Genomic DNA, 21,730 nt, shown 5'->3' on the forward strand with positions numbered 1-21,730 from the left:
AAGGTGTCCCACATAGCATCCCTTCTGACCAAGGGAGACATTTTTCAGTAAAGGAACTGTGGCAACAAGCTCAACTCATGTAATTCATTGGCTTTACCACGTGCAGCTGTCTTGACAGCACAGTGGAATGGTCTGTTGAAGACTCACATGTAGTGCCAGCTGGAACATAACAGTCCGAGAGGGTGCTGTCTTACGGGAAGCAGTATATTCCTTAAACCACTGGCTGATATATGTTGCTATCTTCCTCATGACTGGAATGCACAGGTTCAAGAACCAAAGGGTTTTGAAGTCAGGCAGGGGTAGGGGGGAGTACCTCCTCTTACTCTTAAACCAAATAACCTCCTGTAGGAATTTTTTCTTCTTGTTCTGTGCCCTTAGCCTCCGTAGATTGAAGGTTCTTGTGCCCAGGAATGACATGCTTTCTCCAGGGAATACAGTGAAGGATCTGAGAAACTGGAAGCTGAGATTGCCCCCTGGCCATTTTGGCCCCTCGTGTCGCTGAATAAGCAGAAAGGAGTCACCTTACTGGTTGGGGTGATTGATCCTGATTACTCAGGAAATCAGGGAAAACTGGGAAGCTGCTACTCAATAGGGGTAAACAGGACTATGTCTGGAACCCAAGGGATTCCCTCAAGCATGTCTTATTACTCCCTTGTCCAGTAGTTTTTGTCAACAGAAAACTGCAGCACCAATAAAGAAGAGTACCAAAGACTCAGGTTCCACAGAAAAGAAGGCTTGATTCGCCCTCAAGGTGAAGAAGAGCATACAGCTGAGGTACTGGTAGAGGGTAAGGGGAACATGGAATGGGTGGAAGAAGGCAGCTAGGATTACCAAACTAGACCTTGTGAGTAGCTATAGAATCAAGGAGTGTATCAGTTGACTGCTTAACTGTTTCCCCCAACTCCTGCCTTTTCCTCTAACCACCTTATATGAATAATACTGCGAATGGCTTTAAAAAAGTTTCAGTTGAGAGTATGACCACATTGACATAAATTACAACGACTCAGAAGCTGATGTCTTTTTATATTTTGATTGAGATAGGGAACACAGATCTCTCACTCATGGAGGAAGAACATGGACGTGAGGGGCAAAAGGCTTGGACTGTACTGGATGACTTCCACTGATCCTTCAACATCCACTGGAAGGAAATTGGCAGATGGGAAGAGAGTGAGGTCAGGCTATTTATAGGCTGACTGCTTTTCTTGACAAAGGTCACAGCTCCTGCTAAATATCTCTCTCCACAAATCTCTCTCTCTCTGAGTTGTGGTAACCACTTTCTTCTCTTGTCTCTTCAGGCTTATGGGTGGTAAGGGCTGTATCCTACTGAAACTAGCTTTGGGATTTCTGTGTACTCTGCCCACATCTTTGTAAATAACTCCTTTATTACATTTATCTCAAATTGCCAGATTTGAATGTGTCATATGTTTCTTGTTAGGACTTGATTGACACAGCGTGGCTCCCAAGTTGGCCCAAATAGACTTGAAAGACTTTGGTGTGAGAAAGACATTCTCTTTACCATAAGATATAAATGATGGAGCATGCAGTTCTGATCATCATAGACACTTATCTTACAGACTAGAAGGAACTTGCCCTTAAGTTATGAATTTTGGTTCAGAAAGAATTAAAAATGCTGATTCTTGCTGACATCAAAGAATTTTCAGAACAGCAACCCTGATCCTATACTACTTCTGGACTTCCGATTGTGTGATCTAGAGTCGACATTTTTATTGGTTTAGCCACTTTGAATCAGGTTTTTCCTGCTTTTGAAGCTGCAAGTAACTTAACTGCTAGGTTCTTTGAAGTAGAATTGAGGGCTCAAAGGGCATGAACATTTGGATTTTTAATAGCTCCTGTGAAATTCCTTTCTAAAAAGGCTGTGCTGACTCATACACCGCTCGTACAGTGAGTGAGTCTATTTCCTTACACCATTGCCTACCATCATCTTTTTAATTCGTACCTTTCTGATGGGTGGAAACGGAATCTCGTTATTGCTTTGATTTGCATTTGCTAATTACTAGTGTGGTTAAGTATAATTACTTCTATTTATTGGATATTTATATTTTTTCTCAGTGAAATGTTTTTTGCATTTATTGCTCCCGTAGAATTATCTGTATTTTTCTTATTAATTAGCAGGAGCTATTTAACAAGTTTGAGTATTAACTATTAGCCTGTTAGCTTGTTAGATGGGTTGCAAATATTTTCTCCCAGGTACCTTATCCTTTAACTTTCTTCCATGGTGTGTTTTGTCCAAAATTCTAAAATTTTGATGATGTTCAATTTATCATCTTTTCCTTCATGGCTTTTGCCTTTTCTGTAATGTGGATCATTGGGCAAGGCTAGAAGTTCTCTGTCATTTGGCTCTTTGTCCAGGAATTTCAAACTTTAGGCATTTAACCTACAACTTTTCCTTAAATACCGTGAGCTGTCCAATTAAGGCTTAAGCTGTTTATTTTTAATTTTTTGGTTGCACGTAAGTGTACAATTTAGTCCATAGTTGTTTTAAATGTAGAGAAACGTACATTTTTATTGGAGCTATACAGATAGGTTCTTTTATCTTAGTGCTTTTAATGCTGCTATTTATTTCTGCCATTTTGGTGAGTAGTTTGGGGCTATTTTTGTTGATTTGTCCTTTATTTTCACATGAGGGAGAGTAAACTGTTAAATAGCATGTTGGCCCAGATCCTAAAGTCTGGAGTTTCATGAAGAAAGCAGTTTCAAGGAGACGCGATCAGGCAACCCACAGGGAAGAACGTCTTAGACAGTGGGCTTGGGTTGTTTGGAGGAGCAGAGGTTCAGGCATGTTCAACTACATCATCCCACCCACGCTGAGTAAAGGCTGACCTGCAGAGGCTGCCCTGGGAATTTCCTGGGCATTTCCCCAGATCTACTAGAGTATAAATAGCCCCACACAATCCTCCGTGGTTCATGGTCCACATCATGTTGCTCCATCAGTTCAACTGAGGTAAGTGCTAGTTCTTTTCCAGTAGCAATGCCTGGGCCAGACTGCCAGCCCTGCTGGTAGGTAGCCCTTGATAGGACCTAAGCTACAGTGGTTTTGGTCGTCTCAGAAGCCCCAGGGGAGCTGGTGGGCACCGTAGCAGAGAGCCCTGGACTGGGGAGTTGGAAGTTGTAGATTCTATCCCTAATTCTACTATTAATTTGATTCTGTGTATTTGTCACCTGCAGGGGCCACATAACCTCTACTACTTCACAGTCCCTTCTGCTTTATTAGTTGTGATTGGCAGCTTGGGTACACGAATAAGTTGTTATGGAGATTGTGCCTCTATGAGCAGATTCTAGAGATTCTAGTGGTGGTGAATGCTCAAGCTTTCTCGCCCTACCTGGTTTCCATGACTTATCAAGATCATGGACATGTTATGTGAGCAAACTAGCAGGACTTGTTATTGAACAAGCCTGGATGATAATGTCTTAGAGCTTGAAAATTGGAATCTGAACTTATTTGTGATCTCTTAAAATTATTTCCATGTCTAAGTTCTTTGACTTTATGAATACCTGTTTGAATTCAATTCAAGCCACACTTAATGGTGTGCATAATTTTCATTGTTCTATGTGACAGTAAAACATTAATAGAAAGACTCTGGCAAACTGAATTATGTTTATATAGCAGAACCACATTCTTTACTTTTTATAACCAACATAAATATTGATAGTCTTCTCAGATATATTATAATCACATTATTCATCCCTTCTATTCTAAGACAAAAGTGCCGGTTCATTTCTTCAGTAGATCGGCTCTCTGCTCTTCAATTATCCACCCCAATGGTTCAGTTCTTTCCTCTTTTCACTATCCCTCTTATTCCCTCTAATTTCTCTGATACCAGATCACACTAAAGTTTAAACTGGAGACTTCAGAATGGATGCTGATTGCTGAGAATTGTGGGAAGTGCTGTATCCTCTGAATGTTAGGAAGTTAGGGAAAGGTCAGCATCAAGTGGAATAAGAGGCTAAGGCTAAAGAGGACACTTGTGACCATAATACACAGATTTTTGCAACCTTCTTCTGGGCATGAAAAATTCAAGCCATACCCAAAGGCTTTTGAATCAATAGAAATACAGTTCTCTAGGTTGTGTCGCTTGGGTCCTCTGAGCATCTCCTGGGCTGCCTCCTCCTCTCCACCTTTGTGGTTCGTGCACTCACCAGACCATACTCTCTTTTCAGAAGTCTGAGCCTCAGTTTGGCAGAGGACCCCTCCTGAGCTCTGGCATCAGTCCTACAAGGTTCCTCCTTTGAGCGCCTGTGTTCTTTTGTTCCCTCTTCTTTCCTTCCCACAGTTGTTACAATCTGGAATACCTCGGGAAACTCCTTTTTACTCTGTAGCCTTCTAACACATGTGTAACCAGTTCTTCGTTTTCAATTTCCTATGCTTGAAATTCCTTGTGTGGGTTCTGCTTTCCAGACTGGCTCCTGATTGAAACAGAGACCCAAGGAATTTGGAGGCCAGATGATGGCGTCTTTTAGATGCTATTTTGTGGTGAGAATCCCAAGAAGGGGATATGTTGACTGATGCATAATGGAGAGGCTCTTCAACTGGGCAGAGGGGACTCAAGAGGTGACTGGCTGAGCCTGGCTTTGAGCAGAAGTGTGTCTGAATTTGTTACTGTGCTCTCTCCTCGGGTAACAGATAAACTGGAAGCCAAAAGTGATGGGATTGAGACCTCTGCAGGAAAGGACTAGGTTCCTCCAAGGCCAAAAACCAGATGGGGTGGAAAGTATGAGAGGGTGAGAAAAGAGACTCTTTTCAGGATGGGAAAGAGGGGCTCACAGAGGGTTGCCTAGAAGATTCTGTCTTCTTCTTCGCACTTATTTCCCCCCAGCTAGACAGGTGAATATGAAGTTGTAGGTGCTTCTAGTCTGTCTCCTGAAATTCACTTCAGTCAAGTTAACTTGTGCCTCAGAAAATTTTTATGCTTGACTTCAGCGGATGGCATGGGGGTGTGTGTAAAAACTTGATCCACAGAAAAGTAACAGTTACCATTTATTGAGAACCTACAAATGTCCTGAACCACAAGAGCAGAAGTTGGCGGATAAGTTGGGACCTGGGGCTCCGTTTCTGGAGAAATCACTGCCTCCCTCTCTAGTCCTTCGGCAGTTCTGAAGTCCACTGTATTTTGGGGCCACCAGGGACCAGGCTTGCCCCAGTTAAGGGTGTGCTGCTCAGGGCCTGTGGCTCCCCCAGGGAATGGAGGTGCGTCTCTGAGGGACTGAAAGAGCAGAAGTAGGGAGCTTTCAGCCTAACTATCCTTTCAGGGGTGGCCTGAGATGGAGCAGTTGTGACCAGGATTGCCATATGGATCCTGCCTGAAGCACCCAGCTAATTTTGCAATCACAGGATTCGCTTAATGGGACTGTAAAGGGCAACTTCCCAGCCCCAGGAGAAGGTCTCCCTCCACGAAGGGCCTGGCATTTCCAGTCCTAACCCGGGAGTGACACGGCAGGAGAACTGAGCTTTGGGGAAATCCCTCAGTCTCCCCTTTCTGAGAAGCCCAGGGTCTGTCCTCTATTTCTTGTAGGGCTTGACTGGGTGCTTACTGCTCAGGAAGCTCAGACGGGTCTGATAAATAAATGAAAAGCAATAATATATATTGGGGTATATATAGGTTGGAGGGAGCCATTTGGTTTAAAATGAATTTGGCCTGGCCTTGTTTTGCCGAAAGGGCCTGATGTGGTCTGTTGAGCATGTATTGTACAACTGTTTAAACATTTGCTATGTCCCAGAGGTAAGAATGACTCCCTTATGGGCTGGTCCTGTGGCATGGTGGCTAAGTTAGCACACTCTGCTTTGGCAGCCTGGGGTTTGGGGGTTTGGATCCCAGGTGGGGACGCACACCACTCCTCAGCCATGCTGTGGCAGTGACCAACATATACAGTGGAGGAAGATTGGCACAGATATTAGTTTAGGGCTAATCTTCCTCAAACGAAAAAAGAGGAAGATTGGCAACAGATGTTGGCTCAGGGCTAATCTTCTTCAGCAAAAACAAAGCAAAACAAAAACAAAAACAAAGAATGATGCCCTTAAAGATAGGGATGTAACTTTCCCCCATATCAGCATTTCTTTAAGGATAAGCATCTCTTCTTGGAGACTAAGGATTAATTACTGACCTGCTGTGCTCACCTTGTGACCACTGACCTGCTGACCACCGACCTACTGTGCCAGCTAAGCATCTCGAGACAGTAGTAAAAGGGACATTCCTATCATATGTGCTATAAGCTCTTTGTTCCAAGATGGTATATAAACACTCAGTATACCCTACTTCTTTGATGCCCTTCTTTCCTTGGGGAAGGAAGTCCCTGGGCAATAGTCCTCAAACCTGGGTCATACTAAACTCACCCCAATTTTGATTTATAGATTGGCTGTAGATTATTTGTGTCGATAGGTCATACTCATGCTGATGCTGTGATTTCTTCATCTGGGCCTCAGGGGATCTTCTGGCAGGAGGAACTGGCTTTCTTTCACGTCATACAATAGTCACACCCCACCAAGGAAGCTGCAGCCTCCCTATGCTCACCAGATAAATGACCCAGGCTCTGTCAGGGCCCGTCACTGCTCTTGGGAGCTGCTGGAGCTGTGATTCAGTCCCCCGTACTTTCGATGAAGGTCTTTCCTTGCCAGCTGATAGCAGGAAAGTCTTCTGACTCTGGAGCTTTCCCTCTTTTCTGTGCTTTAGGGCTCAGTGAAGGGATGGGGCCATGCCAGGCTGGCTCCGTGTCTTGTCCTGTGCAGAGCTAGGTGCTTCTGATGGGGAGCTGCTAGGATCCTGAAGGAGCTGCCCTGGCACGAGTGCCTCCCCTGCTCCCAGGCAGAACCAGATGCCAACGAGAGGTGGGAGGGCTCCTGGGAGGAGGACGCACAGGCATAGAGGGCTGGGGGTATTTAAGGACAAAAGTCATGCCTGGCTTTGGAACTTCTAGGGAGAGACTATCATTGGCTGGATCTCTGGGTGGAGGAAATTCTGCCTGACCTCCCACCCCTGAGGCTGCCTTGAGGGTTTTTCTCAGGAAGTGGCTCAGATTTTCTGATTAGGGCTTTGTGTCAGGCCAGGCTTCCCAGCTCCCTGTCCAGAACAAGGACCTTAGGAACCAGTGTCCTGGGAAGGTTTTGGAAACATCTCCTGAGGCTCATATCTCTTATTGCTGTCCCCACAGGTGTTGAGACAACCCCACTATGTCAGACGTTCGAGGATCCCCTATCCCCGAAAGAACCCATGAAGCAGGTGATGTTGGGTGGGGGCCTGGAGGCCTGGGACATAGGCACTCATACCTGTCTTTTCTGAGCACCTCAGCATTCTTAGCCCCTCCCTGTATATGGCCCTTACCACCCAGTGCTGTCCATCTCCCAGTGGACCGTGGGCTTCCCAAGAGTGGGGACCAGTGCTTATTCACTGCTCTAGCTCCAGACCCAACATTGGGCCAAACACAGAATAGGCATCAAAAAGCATGGCTGGGTCTTGACACACATGTGCTATGGGACCGATGGTTTACCCTTTTAGACCAGTTGCAGCCCTTTCCCTCCTCACCAGAGCCCACAGCTCTACTGGAAAAGAAGGCCAGGCTGATAGGTCACTGAGTGCTGCCAGTGTAAACCCTGGATCTTCCTTCCTAAAGGGCCTGGATTAGATAATCTTTCTCCTCGCACCTAGAAAAGCAGCCTAATCATAACGTTTCTTCATTATTCTTTTCCATTTAAACCTCAGTGAATAAACCTCAGACTGGCAAGGTCTCTGACTTGAGTCAGCAGGTGTGGATCCTTCAGGGTCAGACCCTCGTGACAGTTCCACGGAGTGACAGAGTGGCTGCAGGTGAGTGGTCATCCAGCAGCTGCTGCTCCTAGGAGGCAGCCTCCTCCCCTTTGTGCAGCCAGCATGCTGGCGCCAGCCTTTTGTTGAAGTGTGACTTTACAGTAGGGCTGTCCTGGAGGGAGGAGAATTTCATACCTGCCTGGGAAGGCATGCCTTGTTGTTCTTACTTGTGGTCAAGTCAGCTCCCACTTCTGGTGACCCTAAGAATGAGTGCTGTCCACAATGTCTTGTCCTCAACAGACCTCCTCAGCTTCTGTAGACTCGTGCCTATGGCTTCCTTTATGGAGTCAATCCACCTCATACTTGGTCTTCCTCTTTTCCTGCTGCTTTCTACTTTTCCCAGCATTGTTGTCTTGGGCCAGGATAAAGAAAACAGAGAGGCTAGAGCAGCTTCCTGAGGAGCAGGAGAGCTCCATTTAGTGAGAGAAAGGCTTGTCCTATGGAAGAGGAGCAGCTTGTTCTGCCCGACTTCAAAGTGTCCTGAAAGGGCTAAATGGGTGGATACCACAGGAAGGCAGATTTCAACATCACATTAGCAAAACTTGCTAATGGACAGAGATCTCCAAGGATCAGAGAGGCTGCTTGGGGTTGGAGCTTTCCACCTCCAGATGTGTAAGCAGAGATGTGAAAATCTCATGGGCAGGGTCTGCCGTCTGGTTTAACTCTTTGTGTTTGGTCCATTTCCTAGGGCAGTGATTGGCACATGGTGTGAATGAATGAATGAATGAATATAGTGGTTGGCCATTTGGAAGGTCTAGCGTAGCAGGGATTGCACTCTTAAGGTCTCTTCCATATGCACCTGGAAAATACTGGTTTTTTCCTGACTTCTAAAGGACACTGACACCATCTCCCCTCTTATCTTTATAGTCACTGTCACTGTTGTCCCATGTAAGTATCCAGAGTCTCTTGAACAAGGCAAAGGGATTCCCATTTATCTGGGGATCCAGGATCCAGAAATGTGTCTGTCTTGTGAGGACGTTGAAGGGCAACCCACGCTGCAACTGAAGGTGAGTGACTAAGAAAAATTTATTTTAAAAAAAAGGCAATTTCTTTTACAAGTGGTAGAAAAATCTAATTCTACAATTAAACAAGAAATATTCTCCTGTTCCTAAGCATATTTTCCTAACTCCTTTTGAGTTACGTGCATGAAATAGACTTTTCTTTGATTTATCCTGCCCCTCACTAGTTGAGGACTCTTGTCTTTCTTGAATATTGAGATGTTCTGAGCCATGGATTCTTCAAGTATATTCTTTCTTTCATTCTGCCTTCTCTCTTCTTTTGGAATTCCTATCCGTCAGTCGTTAGAATTTCTAGATCTCACTTCAATATCTCGTCTAACTTTCCATACTTTCTATCCATTCATTGTTTTTCTTTACTTTACTTTTCTTTTCCTTTTTGGTGTTGCATTCTAGGAGAATTTCTTTGTTCAATCTTCCAGGTCATGATTACATTTTAAGTCTTGTCCCATCTGCGAAATCATCTTTCTACTGTGTTTTCTGAAATGTCAATCTTTACCATGTCAATTCTCAAGCTTTCTAGTTGGTTCTTTTTTTAAATTTTTATAACTACTTGTTATAAAAAAGACTTATTCCTTAGACTTCAGTTTCATAAACTTCAGTTTAATTCAATTCAGCTCAATTCAATTTAATTCAATTCAGCAAATGTGTGGATTCTTATTGGTCTCCAGCACTGTCATGGGCATTTGAAATACATCAGTGTACAGAATGGCCAAGAGCCCTGCCCTCATGGGGCCTGGATTCTAGTGGGAGGAGAAAAATGGTAAACAATAAGTATAATAATAGGTAATTTGGTGATATGTCACAGGGTGTTACGTCCCCTGGAAAAGAACAATTAGAGCAGGATAAAGAGACTGGAAGTGCCAGAGACAGGTGGAGTCAGGTTTTCCTGTTAAATAGTGCAAGAGGCATCATTGGGAAGGTAAGATTTTAGCAGAGAGTAGACGGAGGCAGTGGAGTTAGCCAGCAGGGTGTCCAGCAAGAACAAGTTCAGGACTAGTGAAGAAACCAGTGTGGCAGGAGTGAATTGAGGAAGGAGAAGTTCAGAGAGAGAAAGATAGATCATGAAGGGCCTTGACGGTCTTTGTAAGGATTTTAACTTTCAATCTGAGTGAAATGGGAAATTATTAGAATGTTTTGAATAGAAGAGTGACATGAATAGACATAGGTTTGAAAAGGATTATTTTGGCTGCATTGAGAATAGATTGTGGGGGACAAGAATGAAAGTCCTGTGGCAGGCTTTGGGGTGATCTAGGTGTGATTTGGTGGGCAAGGGGACAGCAAGGGAGGTAGGGAGAAGCTGGTCAGATTCTGGAAATTTTAAAAATTGAGGCAACAGGATTTCCTGACAGAGTGAATGTGGAATGTGATCAAGACAAGGACTGACAAAAGAAAAAAGAAGACAGTGACTGAGAATTACATTTTCAGCTATGTCCTGTCTGCTAAGCTGCCCTTTGATTGTGATTTTGTCCTCAGACAGACTGAGAATTGACTGTCGCATTCAGCAATGTACAGGTCATTAGGGACCTTCATGAGAGCAGTGTTGGTGCAGTGGCGGAGGCCAAAGTTTGGGTGGAGTTGAGGTTAAGAGAGGAATTGGGAGAGAGAAATCAGAGCCAGCAAATACAGACAACTGTTACAAGGAGTTTTCTGCAAAGGGGAATTGGGAGTGGTGGTGGGCAATCAAAATAGTTAATTTGAAGATGGTGAAATGACAGCGAATATGCTGATAGGAATGATTGAGCAGAGAAAGCAAGACTGATGGAGTATGAGAAAGCAGGGAGAATGGCTAGAGGAATACCCTTAAGTTGGTGAGTGCAGATGAAGCCTGTCACCCAGTCCTTCCCAGGCAGGAAGCTGAAAGTAAGGATGGAGAAGGAGGCATTAGAGTTTGAAATGGGAAAGTGTCCTTTTATTTATTAAACAGTCAATATATTTCCACTGAGTTTCTACCTGTTAAGGAATATAGTCTGTTCTTCTTAAGATGAACAAGTCTGGCAATAATTAAATGACTGGTGAATAAATGTGCTAAGTTCAGACAGGGATTGGAACTAATGAAGAAAATAACCCAGTAATGAGATAGTGGTGGGTAGGAGGAGGGGGTTTGAGACCTCCTTTGGCTAGGAAATTCATGGAGTTTCTCCCCAATGAGGTGGCATTTGAGCTGGGAGCTGAGTAATGGGAAGTAGTTGGCCATGGGAAGATGGGGGGCAGAGCATCCGGGGGAGTGAGAGTAAGTGCCAGGGCCCTGGGGCAGGAATACCTCCATGTCTTTGAGGGGAAGGAAAAAGATGGGTGTGGCCAGAGCATAGTGAGCATGCAGAGAAGTGATAGGAGGTAAGGGCAGTGAGGTGGGCAAGAGCTGAACGGCATAGACCCTGCAGGCTTTGTGAAAAAGTTTGGATTTTATTGTAATACAATTGAAAATCATATAAAACATTTAAGCCAGAAGATAACACAATCCTATTTATTCAGTGGTTTCAGTTGAAAGGTCATTCATCTGCTTTGTGGAGAATGGATGGTAAGGAAGGGAGCAGGTGATAGATTGGGGCTTTGGGAGTGTGTGAGGGGTATGAGAAGTGGCTTGTTCAGGAAATATTTTGGAAATAGAGTTCACAGGCCTTGCTGCTGGGATTGAAGAAAGCGGTATCAAAGTGACTCCTGGGTTTTTGGCCACCCAAAGAATTGGAGAGATTCACTGGAAGTCATTAGCGGAGTAAAGGAATCTTATGGAAGAACTCCCCCGTCAGGGGAGAATGGCCTGCATTACGGAGGATTCTTATGTCTCTCTGGAGATCTTACACATATGTAATTTTACTTAGAAATACTTATTTTAGCTAAATATACAATTTATGCATATACAAATATATACATATGCAAAATCTACTTCTGTATAAAAGAAGGCATTTTCTGATTGCTCTATTTGCCTTGTTCCTTTGCATGCAAATCCTTTGTTTTGTCAGACCGTCTTGTGTCTTTTTCCCGGCATTGACCTTTCTCACATGTGGGCAGTTGGTCAGAGACCCACACCCCCAGCCTGGCCATCCTTTGTCAGAGCAGTGGTTCTTGCAGGCTGGTGGCTCTCCCTGGTGCGGCTTTGGTGAGGGTGGTCCTTGGCTTACTGCTGCAAATTTGCATCTCCTTCCCTTTTCTAGAGGGCCCTCGCAGCCTCTTTTGTAAGGAGAATTCCAATTTATTGCTCCAGTGTGGCCACTTGTTCATTAACCTGTCCCTTGCGTCTGTCTGACGCCATCTCTGGATTAGAGGCTGGGACCTGGGCAGGTGAGCTTTCCTGCGTGCTTACTCTGCTGCTCCTTTGAAACGTGTGCATCCAGGCCCGCTCTAAAAGATGGATAAGGCCCTCTCGATCTTTGGAACACTTAGTAGTTGTGTACAGGTAACCTTGAACTACTCAAACAGCCTCAGCTTCTCCTCCTGGGCATTCTCTGTCACGTTTCAGGAGCAGAAGATATTGGAGCTGTACAACCAAGCTGAGCCCGTGAAGCCCTTCCTCTTCTACCACGTCAAGACGGGCAGGACCTCCACCTTCGAGTCCGTGGCCTTCCCTGGCTGGTTCATCGCCTCCTCCGAGAGAGGCCAGCCGATCTTCCTCACTTCTGACCAGGGGGCAGTGCACAATACTGCCTTCAACATCGATTTCAGTGCTTGAACTCAGCCTGGAGGTGGCAGCTTAGTCAGAGGTTTTGTCTTAAATTTTCTAGTTCCTAGTGTGTTTTCATCTATATTATTGCAGTGTCATTTCACATCAGTGCTGAGAGGTGAGCTGGGCCCTGTTCTCATCTCATTTGTGAATGGAGCAGAAGCGATGACTTCATGACAACCGAGGAATAGAATATGGGCTCAGAGCAGGAGGGAGGGGTGGTGTAAGGCTCTCCTCCCAAGCTGAAGCTGTCCTGCCCACAAGCCATTTGCATAAGCACATCAGGACCCAAAGATGGTACAGCCTTCTCCTGAGGGTGGACATGAAAAAGCCCAGAGCTCATGAATCTTACCCAAGATCGCGTAGCTAGCGTGCAAATGATCTTTGTTTTTCTTTTGCTTTGTTTTCTTTCCTATTTGGATTACATTTTCTGTATTCTCTATAGGTTGCCAGTACACCTCCAAGTGTGTGATACATCCTTTTAAGGGTTAGGCCCTTTTAAAGAAAAATAGTGTTTAACAATAATAAAATATTTTTGTCCTAATTCTAACGTGTAAACAGTAAGCCAAATATAAACTTCATGTGTTCATACCATAAAAAGACTAAAACAGGTATAGAATGAAACAGAAAACAAAGAGTAACCTGAAATTAGCAAAAGAGGAATTGAATGAGGACGTCACAGTGGGTGAGCCCAGGACTGGGGGAGAAGGGACAGCGATCCATGGTGACTGGGTGCGTGGGAGGTTAAGCATGTGAAAGCACCACTAGCTGAATACTTTCTCTACAGTCTCACAGCTTTGCTTTCTCCCTGCTTCCTCCAGTCTTTTCCTTTCAGGCAAACTCAGCATCCACATATGCCCTTTAAAAACTGTAGTAAAGGTGCCTTTCGTGGAACAGATAGCCTGGGTCACTCCCCAGCCATGCTTCTGGTGATGTATTCTGATGAAATTTAATAAGTGATTGTGGGCATAACCGGAGAAAGACGTAGCTCAGATCTGGTTCTGTATATGATAGATTTCTTCTTTTGACCCTGATACTACAAACGCAGAATATTCTGTTTGCTTAAGTACTGTCTCCAAAATAGCACCAGTAACTTAACTGTTTTTTTTTTTCTGCTTTTGGACAATCAGACCACATACTCTGCTAGGCATGCCAGTGAGCAATCAGTAAGCACTGATTTATTACAATGTCTCTTGATTCTTTAAAGTGTTCTTCTTCAACTAAATATAATTTTAGCACTGCAGTTTTATGAAAATCAACATTAAAATGGCACTATGCTAATTAGTTTTAGAATATCAAATAAAAGAATTAGTCACTGGATATTTACTGCTGTACTCACTACTAATAAATGGTGGCAGGTTGTTACATCTGCCAATTTACATTGTTACATTGTCAGTTGTTACGTATGACAACTGGGATCTTATGACACATTTGCTTGTGACATGATTATAGTTCTGAGTGCTGCAGCATTGCCACCCTACCACAGGCTGTGTGATGATTCAGTTTCCCCGTCTCCTTTCTCTACTGTGAAAACTTTATTTGTGCAGGCTCTATGACTCCTTGGATTGACACTTGGCACAGATGAGCTCAAACAAAACCTCAAATATGAGTCCTGGTGTCATGTAGCTGGATTCAAAGGTAAAGTGGTCATCCTGTTGATCCAAAAGAGGTTTTGATAACTATTTAGAGTGTAATTAAAATGAAAACACAATAATCTCATAGCTTCTGGAGCCTGGAGAACAGACTTCCATGGACACCTGCCTTACGCATCACATTTGAGATCTGCCACAGCATATGAAATCACAGAAGGCCCCTGTGAGTAGCAACACCCTCATTTTCAGGCAATTGCCTGGTGCACACCTATTTTCACACATTTGCTGTATCAAATGCTCTTGAGTTTGAGTACCAGGAGCTCCGGGCCAACATTCACTGAAGGATTTTGTTCCTTTGGCTCTTTAGCACATAGGTACTGTCAAGGGCCTGATGCACTGGGCGAGGGGCTTTTGGATTCCAGGGGAGGAATCGAGAAACTTGCTACCAAAATCACAATTGCAGAGAAAACAGTTGAGTGGGGTGTTTCTCTGTCAAGCTGCTTTGGGGCTGGTATCTTCTGGCACCAGGATCCCCGAAGGGCAAAGGCTGCTTCCTGAAGCTGGACCTGAAGACACTGTCTCTTAACTCATGAACAACTGGGCATGAGGACTGAAGATGCTGCCTCCAGGACCTTGAGAACAATGTTTGTACTTAATAATTCTTCACATCAATAAAACGTTAATTTTTATTTCTTAGACTTTAAAAAGTTGTTCAAAAGAATATTCTTACCAAAGTAATACATGTCTGGGGTAAAAGCAATATTCTCCTGTCCCAGTACTATTTCCATGAAGCACCTGCTAACTCTTTTCAGTTCTTTTCCAGTTTTTCCTTTGTGTGTCTAGGTATATCCTTTGTTAAAAACAAAATTTCAACCGAGTAAATTTGAAGATCTAATTGGCTTCACTCACTGGTTTGTGAATGGGGCAGCATCCATCTAGCAAGCAGAGAGATGCTCTGAGAACTGTGCAGATGGAAGGTTTTATAGGCAGAAGGATGGTGCAGTAAGGAAGTTGTTAGTGAAAGAAAAGAAAGCATAGTTTCAGGCCAGGGCATCTTCTCTTAGGGGAAAGGGAAAGGCAGGGGTTTTATTATGTAATTATCTCACCAGTGCTAATCAGGAAATTTCAGAGTGACTGTTAACAAGGTCACATTCCTGCCATAGGTTGAAACCGTAATGAAATCTTGATTTGCTGTCGTGGGGTGAAATGACTCCATTTTGGGCCTGTTACTTCTTTTTTAACAGTTTGTACTTCTGTTTCTTGAAGTACCAACTTTAGACATTATCTTTTCTACCAGACTGATGTCATTTGCATCTCTACTGGACAAAAATCATATGCTTTTTATGTTTTCTACAAGTTAATAGTAAGTGGTAAGTCACATAAAGTTGTTTTTATAGTGAGTAAGATGAAACTTGGGTGGCCCTGCTAGACAATGCTCTAGTATGACATTGAAAAGGCATACAATGATCTTTTTGCATTTTTTTCAAGATTTGGATAATTTTCTTAATGACATCATCTCCTTTACCCTTTTCATTTTGTGAGTGAGAAAAGGGAGGTACATGGAGTGGACACAACTTGATGAGAGTGGCACTGACCTTTAGTAATAGAACTGGAAATAATGATACTCTTGATTTTGGTCTTTCAATTTCTGTCTCCTGGACCTGGAATGTTATGAGACACTGTGTGAGAAATCAGCAGCAATTACCCAGAGCAAGACAGCAGAGCAAAGTGTGAGCCACCCCCTCCCGTCATTAGGGCTGTCCTTATCCAGCAGGGTGTCAGCAGATGACCCACCCAGGGTGGATCACCCTTGGCCATCTAAACATATGTGTGTTATGTAATGATATAAATGCTGAAATGTATTGTGTACCTGTATTTCTCAAATTTGAAACAACATCAAAATCACCTGGGGTGGGCACTAAAAACCCAGGTATTTAGCCTCCAAACCTAGTAAATTAAAACCCATTCCCCTCGAAATTCCAAGTTACTAGGTTTAGAGCAGGGCCTCAGAATCAATATTTTACTAAGGACCCTAAGGAATGCTGATTAACCAAGCCTGGGAAATACTCCTCTGGTCCATCCCAGTGGAGTTTCACATGTAAAAAGATTCAGATTAGTCATGCTTTGGATGATTTATGTGCTTCTACAGAAATAAAGAGGTATATAGAAATTTATACTTGTTGATTTTGTTGACATTTACTTCTGTAAGGTTGTTCTCGCTTGAGTGATTCAAAAGTGAATTGAACAGGGGCCATCCTGGTGCAGAGGTTCCGTTTGCACGTTCTGCTTTGGTGTCCTGGGGTTTGCTGTTTCGGATCCTGGGTGCACACCTGTGCATCACTTGTCAAGCCATGATGTGGCCGGCGTCCCACATATAAAGTAGAAGAAGATGGGCACAGATGTTAGCTCAGGGCCGGTCTTCCTCAGTAAAAAGAGGAGGATTGGTGGCAGATGTTAGCTCAGGGCTAACCTTCCTCAAAAAGAAAAAAAAAGTGAATTGAACAAAATGACTTGTATAAAAATATCCAAACTCTCAAATAAAATTTCATAATGTTCCATAGCTGGAAAGAACCCAAATTTCCATTGGCCAGTGAATGGATAAACAAGATGTGTTATATTCATACAAAGGAATACTACTCAGCAATAAAAAGAAACGAACTACCAATAGACATTCAACTGGATTAATGCCGAAAACATTGAGGATGCCAGACACAAAAGGGTTCGTATTGTGTGATTTTGTTTATAAGCAGTTCAAGAATAGGTAAAACTAATCTATGATGATAGAAATCAGAAAAGCAGTTACTTTGGTGGGGGTAATGAGAGATAGAAGATTCTAAAAGCTGCCATAGAGCTAAAACATCACACCCATAGAGTCAAAAACCACCACAATGGCTTTGCTTTTCTCTGCAGCAACATAGTAAGCCAGAAGTCAATGGAAGGATGCTTTCTACATTCTGAAGGAAAATGATTTCCATCATAGAATTCCATACCCAGTCAATCTATCAATTAAGTACAAGAGTAGAATAGACCTATTTTCTTTTTTTTCTTGCAGTAACATTGGTTTAATAGCATTATATATATTTCAGGTGTACATCATTATATTTTGATTTCTGTGTAGATTACTTCATGTGCACCGCCCAAAGACTAATTACAATCCATCACCACACACGTGTGCTTAATCACTCCTTTTGCCCTCCTCCCTTCCCCCCTTCCCATCTGGTAACCGCCAATCTAATCTCTGTTTCTATGTGTTTATTTGTGGTGGTTTTATCTTCTTCTTTTGAGTGAGATCATACAGTATTTGACTTTTTCCCTCTGACTTCTTTCACTTAGCATAATACCCTCAAGGTCTATCCATGTTGTCACAGATGGCTGGATTTCATCATTTTTATGGCTGAGTAGTATTCCATTGCGTATATATACCACATCTTCTTTATACATTCGTCCCTTGATGGGCAACTAGGTTGCTTCCGAGTCTTGGCTATTGTGAATAATCCTGCAATGAACAAAGGGGTGCATGTATCTTTATGCATTCATGTTTTCATGTTCTTTGGATAAATACCCAGCAGTGGAATAGCTGGATCATATGGTAGTTCTATTCTTAATTTCTTGAGGAATCTCCATACTGTTTTCCATAGTGGCTGCACCAGTTTGCACTCCCACCAGCAGTGTATGAGGGTTCCCTTCTCTCCACCTCCTCTCCAACATTTATTGTTTCCTGTCTTGTTAATTATAGCCATTCTGATGAGAGTGAACTGATATCTCATTGTAGTTTTTTGTTGTTGTTTTTGTTTTTTTAAAGATTTTATTTTTTCCTTTTTCTCCCCAAAGCCCCCCGGTACACAGTTGTATATTCTTCGTTGTGGGTCCTTCTAGTTGTGGTATGTGGGATGCTGCCTCAGCGTGGTTTGATGAGCAGTGCCATGTCCGCGCCCAGGATTCGAACCAACGAAACACTGGGCCGCCTGCAGCGGAGCACGCAAACTCAACCACTCGGCCATGGGGCCAGCCCCCTCTCATTGTAGTTTTGATTTGCATTTCTCTGATAGTTAATGATGTTGAACATCTTTTCATGTGCCTGGTGCCCATCTGTATATCCTCTTTGGAGAAATGTCTGTTCAGATCTTTGGCTCATTTTTTAATTGGCTTGTTAGATTTTTCATGGTTGAGATGTATTAGTTCTTTGTATATTTTGGATATTAACCCCTTATCAGATGTATGGTTTGCAAATATCTTCTTCCAATTTTTATGTGTCTTTTCATTTAGTTGATGGTTTCCTTTGCTGTGCAGAAGCTTTTTAGTTTGATGTAGTCCCATTTGTTTATTCTTTCTACTGTTTCCCTTGCCCCATCAGAGATGGTGCTTGAAAATATGCTAAGACCGATGTCAAAAAACGTACTGCCTATGTTTTCTTCTAGAAGTTTAATGGTTTCAGATCTTACATTCAAGTATTTAAATGACTTGGAGTTAATTTTTGTGTGTGGTGTAAGATAATGGTCTACTTTCGTTCTTTTGCATGTGGCTGTCCAGTTTTCCCAACACCATTTATTGAAGAGACTTTCCTTTTCTGATTGTATGTTCTTGGCTCCTTTGTTGAAAATTAGCTGTCCATAGATGTGTGGGTTTATTTCTGGGCTCTTGATTCTGTCCCATTGATCTCTGTGTCTGTTTTTGTGCCAGTACCATGCTGTTTTGGTTGCTATAGCTTTGTAGTACGTTTTGAAATCTGGGAGTGTGATACCTCCAGCTTTATTCTTTTTTCTCTGGATTCTTTTGGCTGTTTGGGGTCTTTTGTTGTTCCATATACATTTTAGGATTTCTTGTTCTATTTCTGTGAAAAATGTTGTTGGAACTTTGATAGTGATTGCATTGAATCTGTAGATTGCTTTAGGAAGTATGGACATTTTACCTATGCTAATTCTTCCAATCCAAGAGCATGGGATATCTTTCAGTTTCTTTGTGTCTTCTTCCATTTCTTTCAACAAGATTTTGTAGTGTTCAGTGTACAGATCTGTCACCTCTTTGGTTAAGTTTGTTCCTAGGTATTTTATTCTTTTTGCTGCAATTGCAAATGGGATTGTATTCTTAATTTCTCTTTCTGCTACTTTGTTCTTAGTGTATAGAAACACAACTGATTTTTTTATGTTGCTTTTGTATCCCACAACCTTGCTGTATTCATTTATTATTTCTAAAAGTGGATTCTTTAGGGTTTTCTATATATAAAATCATGTCATCTGCAAATAGTGACAGTCTCACTTCTTCCTTTACAATTTGGACTCCTTTTGTCTCTTTTTTTTGCCTGATTGCTCTGGCTAGACTTCCAATGTTATGTTAAATAAGAGTGGTAACAGTGGGCAACCTTGTCTGGTTTCTGTTCTTAAAGGGATAGCTTTCAGTTTTTCACCACTGAGAATGATATTAGCTGTGGGTTTGTCATATATAGCCTTTATTATATTGAAGTATACCTCAACATGATTTCCTTCTATACCCATTTTCTTCAAAGTTTTTATCATAAATGGATCCTTTATCTTGTCAAAATGCTTTCTCTGCATCTATTGAGATGATCATGTGATTTTTATTCTTCATTTTGTTAATGTGGTGTATCACATTGATTGATTTGGGGATGTTGAACCATCCCTGCATCCCTGGAATAAATCCTACTTTATCATGATGTATGATCTTTTTAATGTATTGCTGTATTCAATTTACTAGTATTTTGTTGAGGATTTTTGCATTGATGTTCATCAGTGATATTGGCTGTAATTTTCTTTTTTTGTGTTGTCCTTGTCTGGTTTTGGTATCAGAGTAATGTTGGCTTCGTAGAAGGAGTTAGGAAGCTTCCCGTCTTCTTCAATGTTTTGGAAAGTTTGAGGATAGATATTAAGTCTTCTTTGGATGTTTGGTAGAATTCACCAGGGAAGCCATCTAGTCCTGGACTTTTATTTCTTGGGAGGTTTTTGATTTTAATTTCAATCTCCTTACTGGCGATTGGTCTATTCAAATTCTCTATTTCTTCTTGATTCAGTTTTTGAAGATTGTATGATTCTAAGAATTTGTCCATTTCTTCTAGATTATCCAATTTGTTGGCATATAGCTTTTCATAGTATTCTCTTATAATCTTTTGCATTTCTGAGGTGTCCATTGTAAGTTCTCCTCTTTCATTTTTGATTTTAATTATTTGGGACTTCTCTCTTTTTTTCCTTGGTGAGTCTAGCTAAATGTTTGTCAATTTTGTTTATCTTTTTAAAGAACCAGCTCTTGGTTTCATTGATTTTTTCTATTGTTTTTTTCAGTCTGTATTTCATTTATTTTTGCTCTGATTTTTATTATTTCCTTCCTTCTACTGATTTTGGGCCTGGTTTGTCCTTCTTTTTCCAGTTCCTTTAGGTGCACTGTTAGATTGTCTATTTGAGATTTTTCTGTTTGTTGAGGTAGGCCTGTATTGCTATAAACTTCCCTCTTAGAAGCACTTTTGCTGTATCCCATAGATTTTGGCATGCTGTATTTTCATTTTCATTTGTCTCCAGGTATTTTTTGATTTCTCTTTTGATTTCTTCATTTACCCAATCGTTGTTCAGTAGCATTTTGTTTAATCTCCACATATTTGTGGCTTTTCTGATTTTCTTCCTGTAGTTGATTTCTAGTTTCATAACTTTGGGTCAGAAAAGATGGTTGGTATTATTTCAATCTTCTTAACTTTATTGAGATTTGTTTTGTGGCCTAATATGTGATCTATCCTGGAGAATGTTCCATGTGCATTTGAAAAGAATGTGTATTCTGTGGTTCTTGAACGAAATGTTCTGTATATATCTACTAAGTCCACCCGGTCTAATATGTCATTTAAGACCAGTGTTTCCTTATTGATCTTCTGTTTGGATGATCTATCCATTGGGGTAAGTGAAGTGTTAAAGTCCCCTACTATTATTATGTCACTTTCAATTTCTCCTTTTATGTCTGTTAATAATTGCTTTATATATTTAGGTGTGCCTATGTTGGGCACACAGATATTTGCAAGTGTTATATCCTCTTGTTGGATTGTTCCCTTTATCATTATGTAGTGCCCTTCTTTGTCTCTTGTTACAGTTTTTGTTTTAAAGTCTATTTTGTCTGATACAAGTATTGCTATCTCAGCTTTCGTTTATTTGTCATTTGCATAGAGTATCTTTTTCCATCTCTTCACTTTCAGTTTGTGCGTGTCTTTAGGTCTGAAGTGTGTCTATTGTATGCAGCATATATATGGGTCTTGTTTTTTTATCCAATCAGCCACCCAATGCCTTTTGATTGGAGCATTTAGTCCATTGACGTTTAAAGTAGCTAATGATAAGTATATACTTATTGCCATTTTGTTACTTTTTTTCTGGGTGTTTTAATAGTTCTTGTCTGTTCTTTTCTTCTTCTCTTGCTCTCTTCCCTTGTGGTTTGATGACTTTCTTTAGTATTATGTTTGGGTTCCTTTCTTTTAATTACTTGTGTATTTATTATAGGTTTCTGGTTTGTGATTACCACGAGGTTTATATATAATAACCTAAATTTAAAGAAATCTATATTGAGTTGATGGTCTCTTTAGTTTGACCTCTTTCTAAAAGCCCTACTCTTTTACTCACCTCCTCCCACATTTTATGTTTTTGATATCATATCTAAACT

The 21,730-nt window shown here is 41.8% G+C and overlaps 1 protein-coding gene across 5 annotated transcripts; it reads left to right on the forward strand.

Annotated features, from left to right (window-relative positions):
• The first annotated feature begins 534 nt into the window (after nt 1–534).
• LOC106838560 (interleukin 36 gamma) lies at nt 535–13,038 on the forward strand. 5 transcript variants are annotated; one of them, XM_070511772.1, is made up of 5 exons: nt 535–1,172; nt 7,165–7,232; nt 7,713–7,817; nt 8,685–8,824; nt 12,294–13,038. In XM_070511772.1, exons 2-5 carry the CDS (start codon nt 7,184–7,186, stop codon nt 12,501–12,503), a joined length of 504 nt encoding a protein of 167 aa, XP_070367873.1. In that variant the 5' UTR covers nt 535–1,172; nt 7,165–7,183; the 3' UTR covers nt 12,504–13,038. The 5 variants fall into 5 exon arrangements, with proteins under 5 accessions (XP_070367873.1, XP_014708237.1, XP_070367871.1 ...); XM_014852751.3 differs by lacking the exon at nt 535–1,172 and adding an exon at nt 2,638–2,962; XM_070511770.1 differs by lacking the exon at nt 535–1,172 and adding an exon at nt 4,563–6,638 and having other exon boundaries at nt 7,162–7,232.
• The last annotated feature ends 8,692 nt before the right edge of the window (nt 13,039–21,730 follow it).

The sequence above is a fragment of the Equus asinus genome, chromosome 6 (assembly GCF_041296235.1).
Source record: "Equus asinus isolate D_3611 breed Donkey chromosome 6, EquAss-T2T_v2, whole genome shotgun sequence".
NCBI lineage: Eukaryota > Metazoa > Chordata > Mammalia > Perissodactyla > Equidae > Equus > Equus asinus.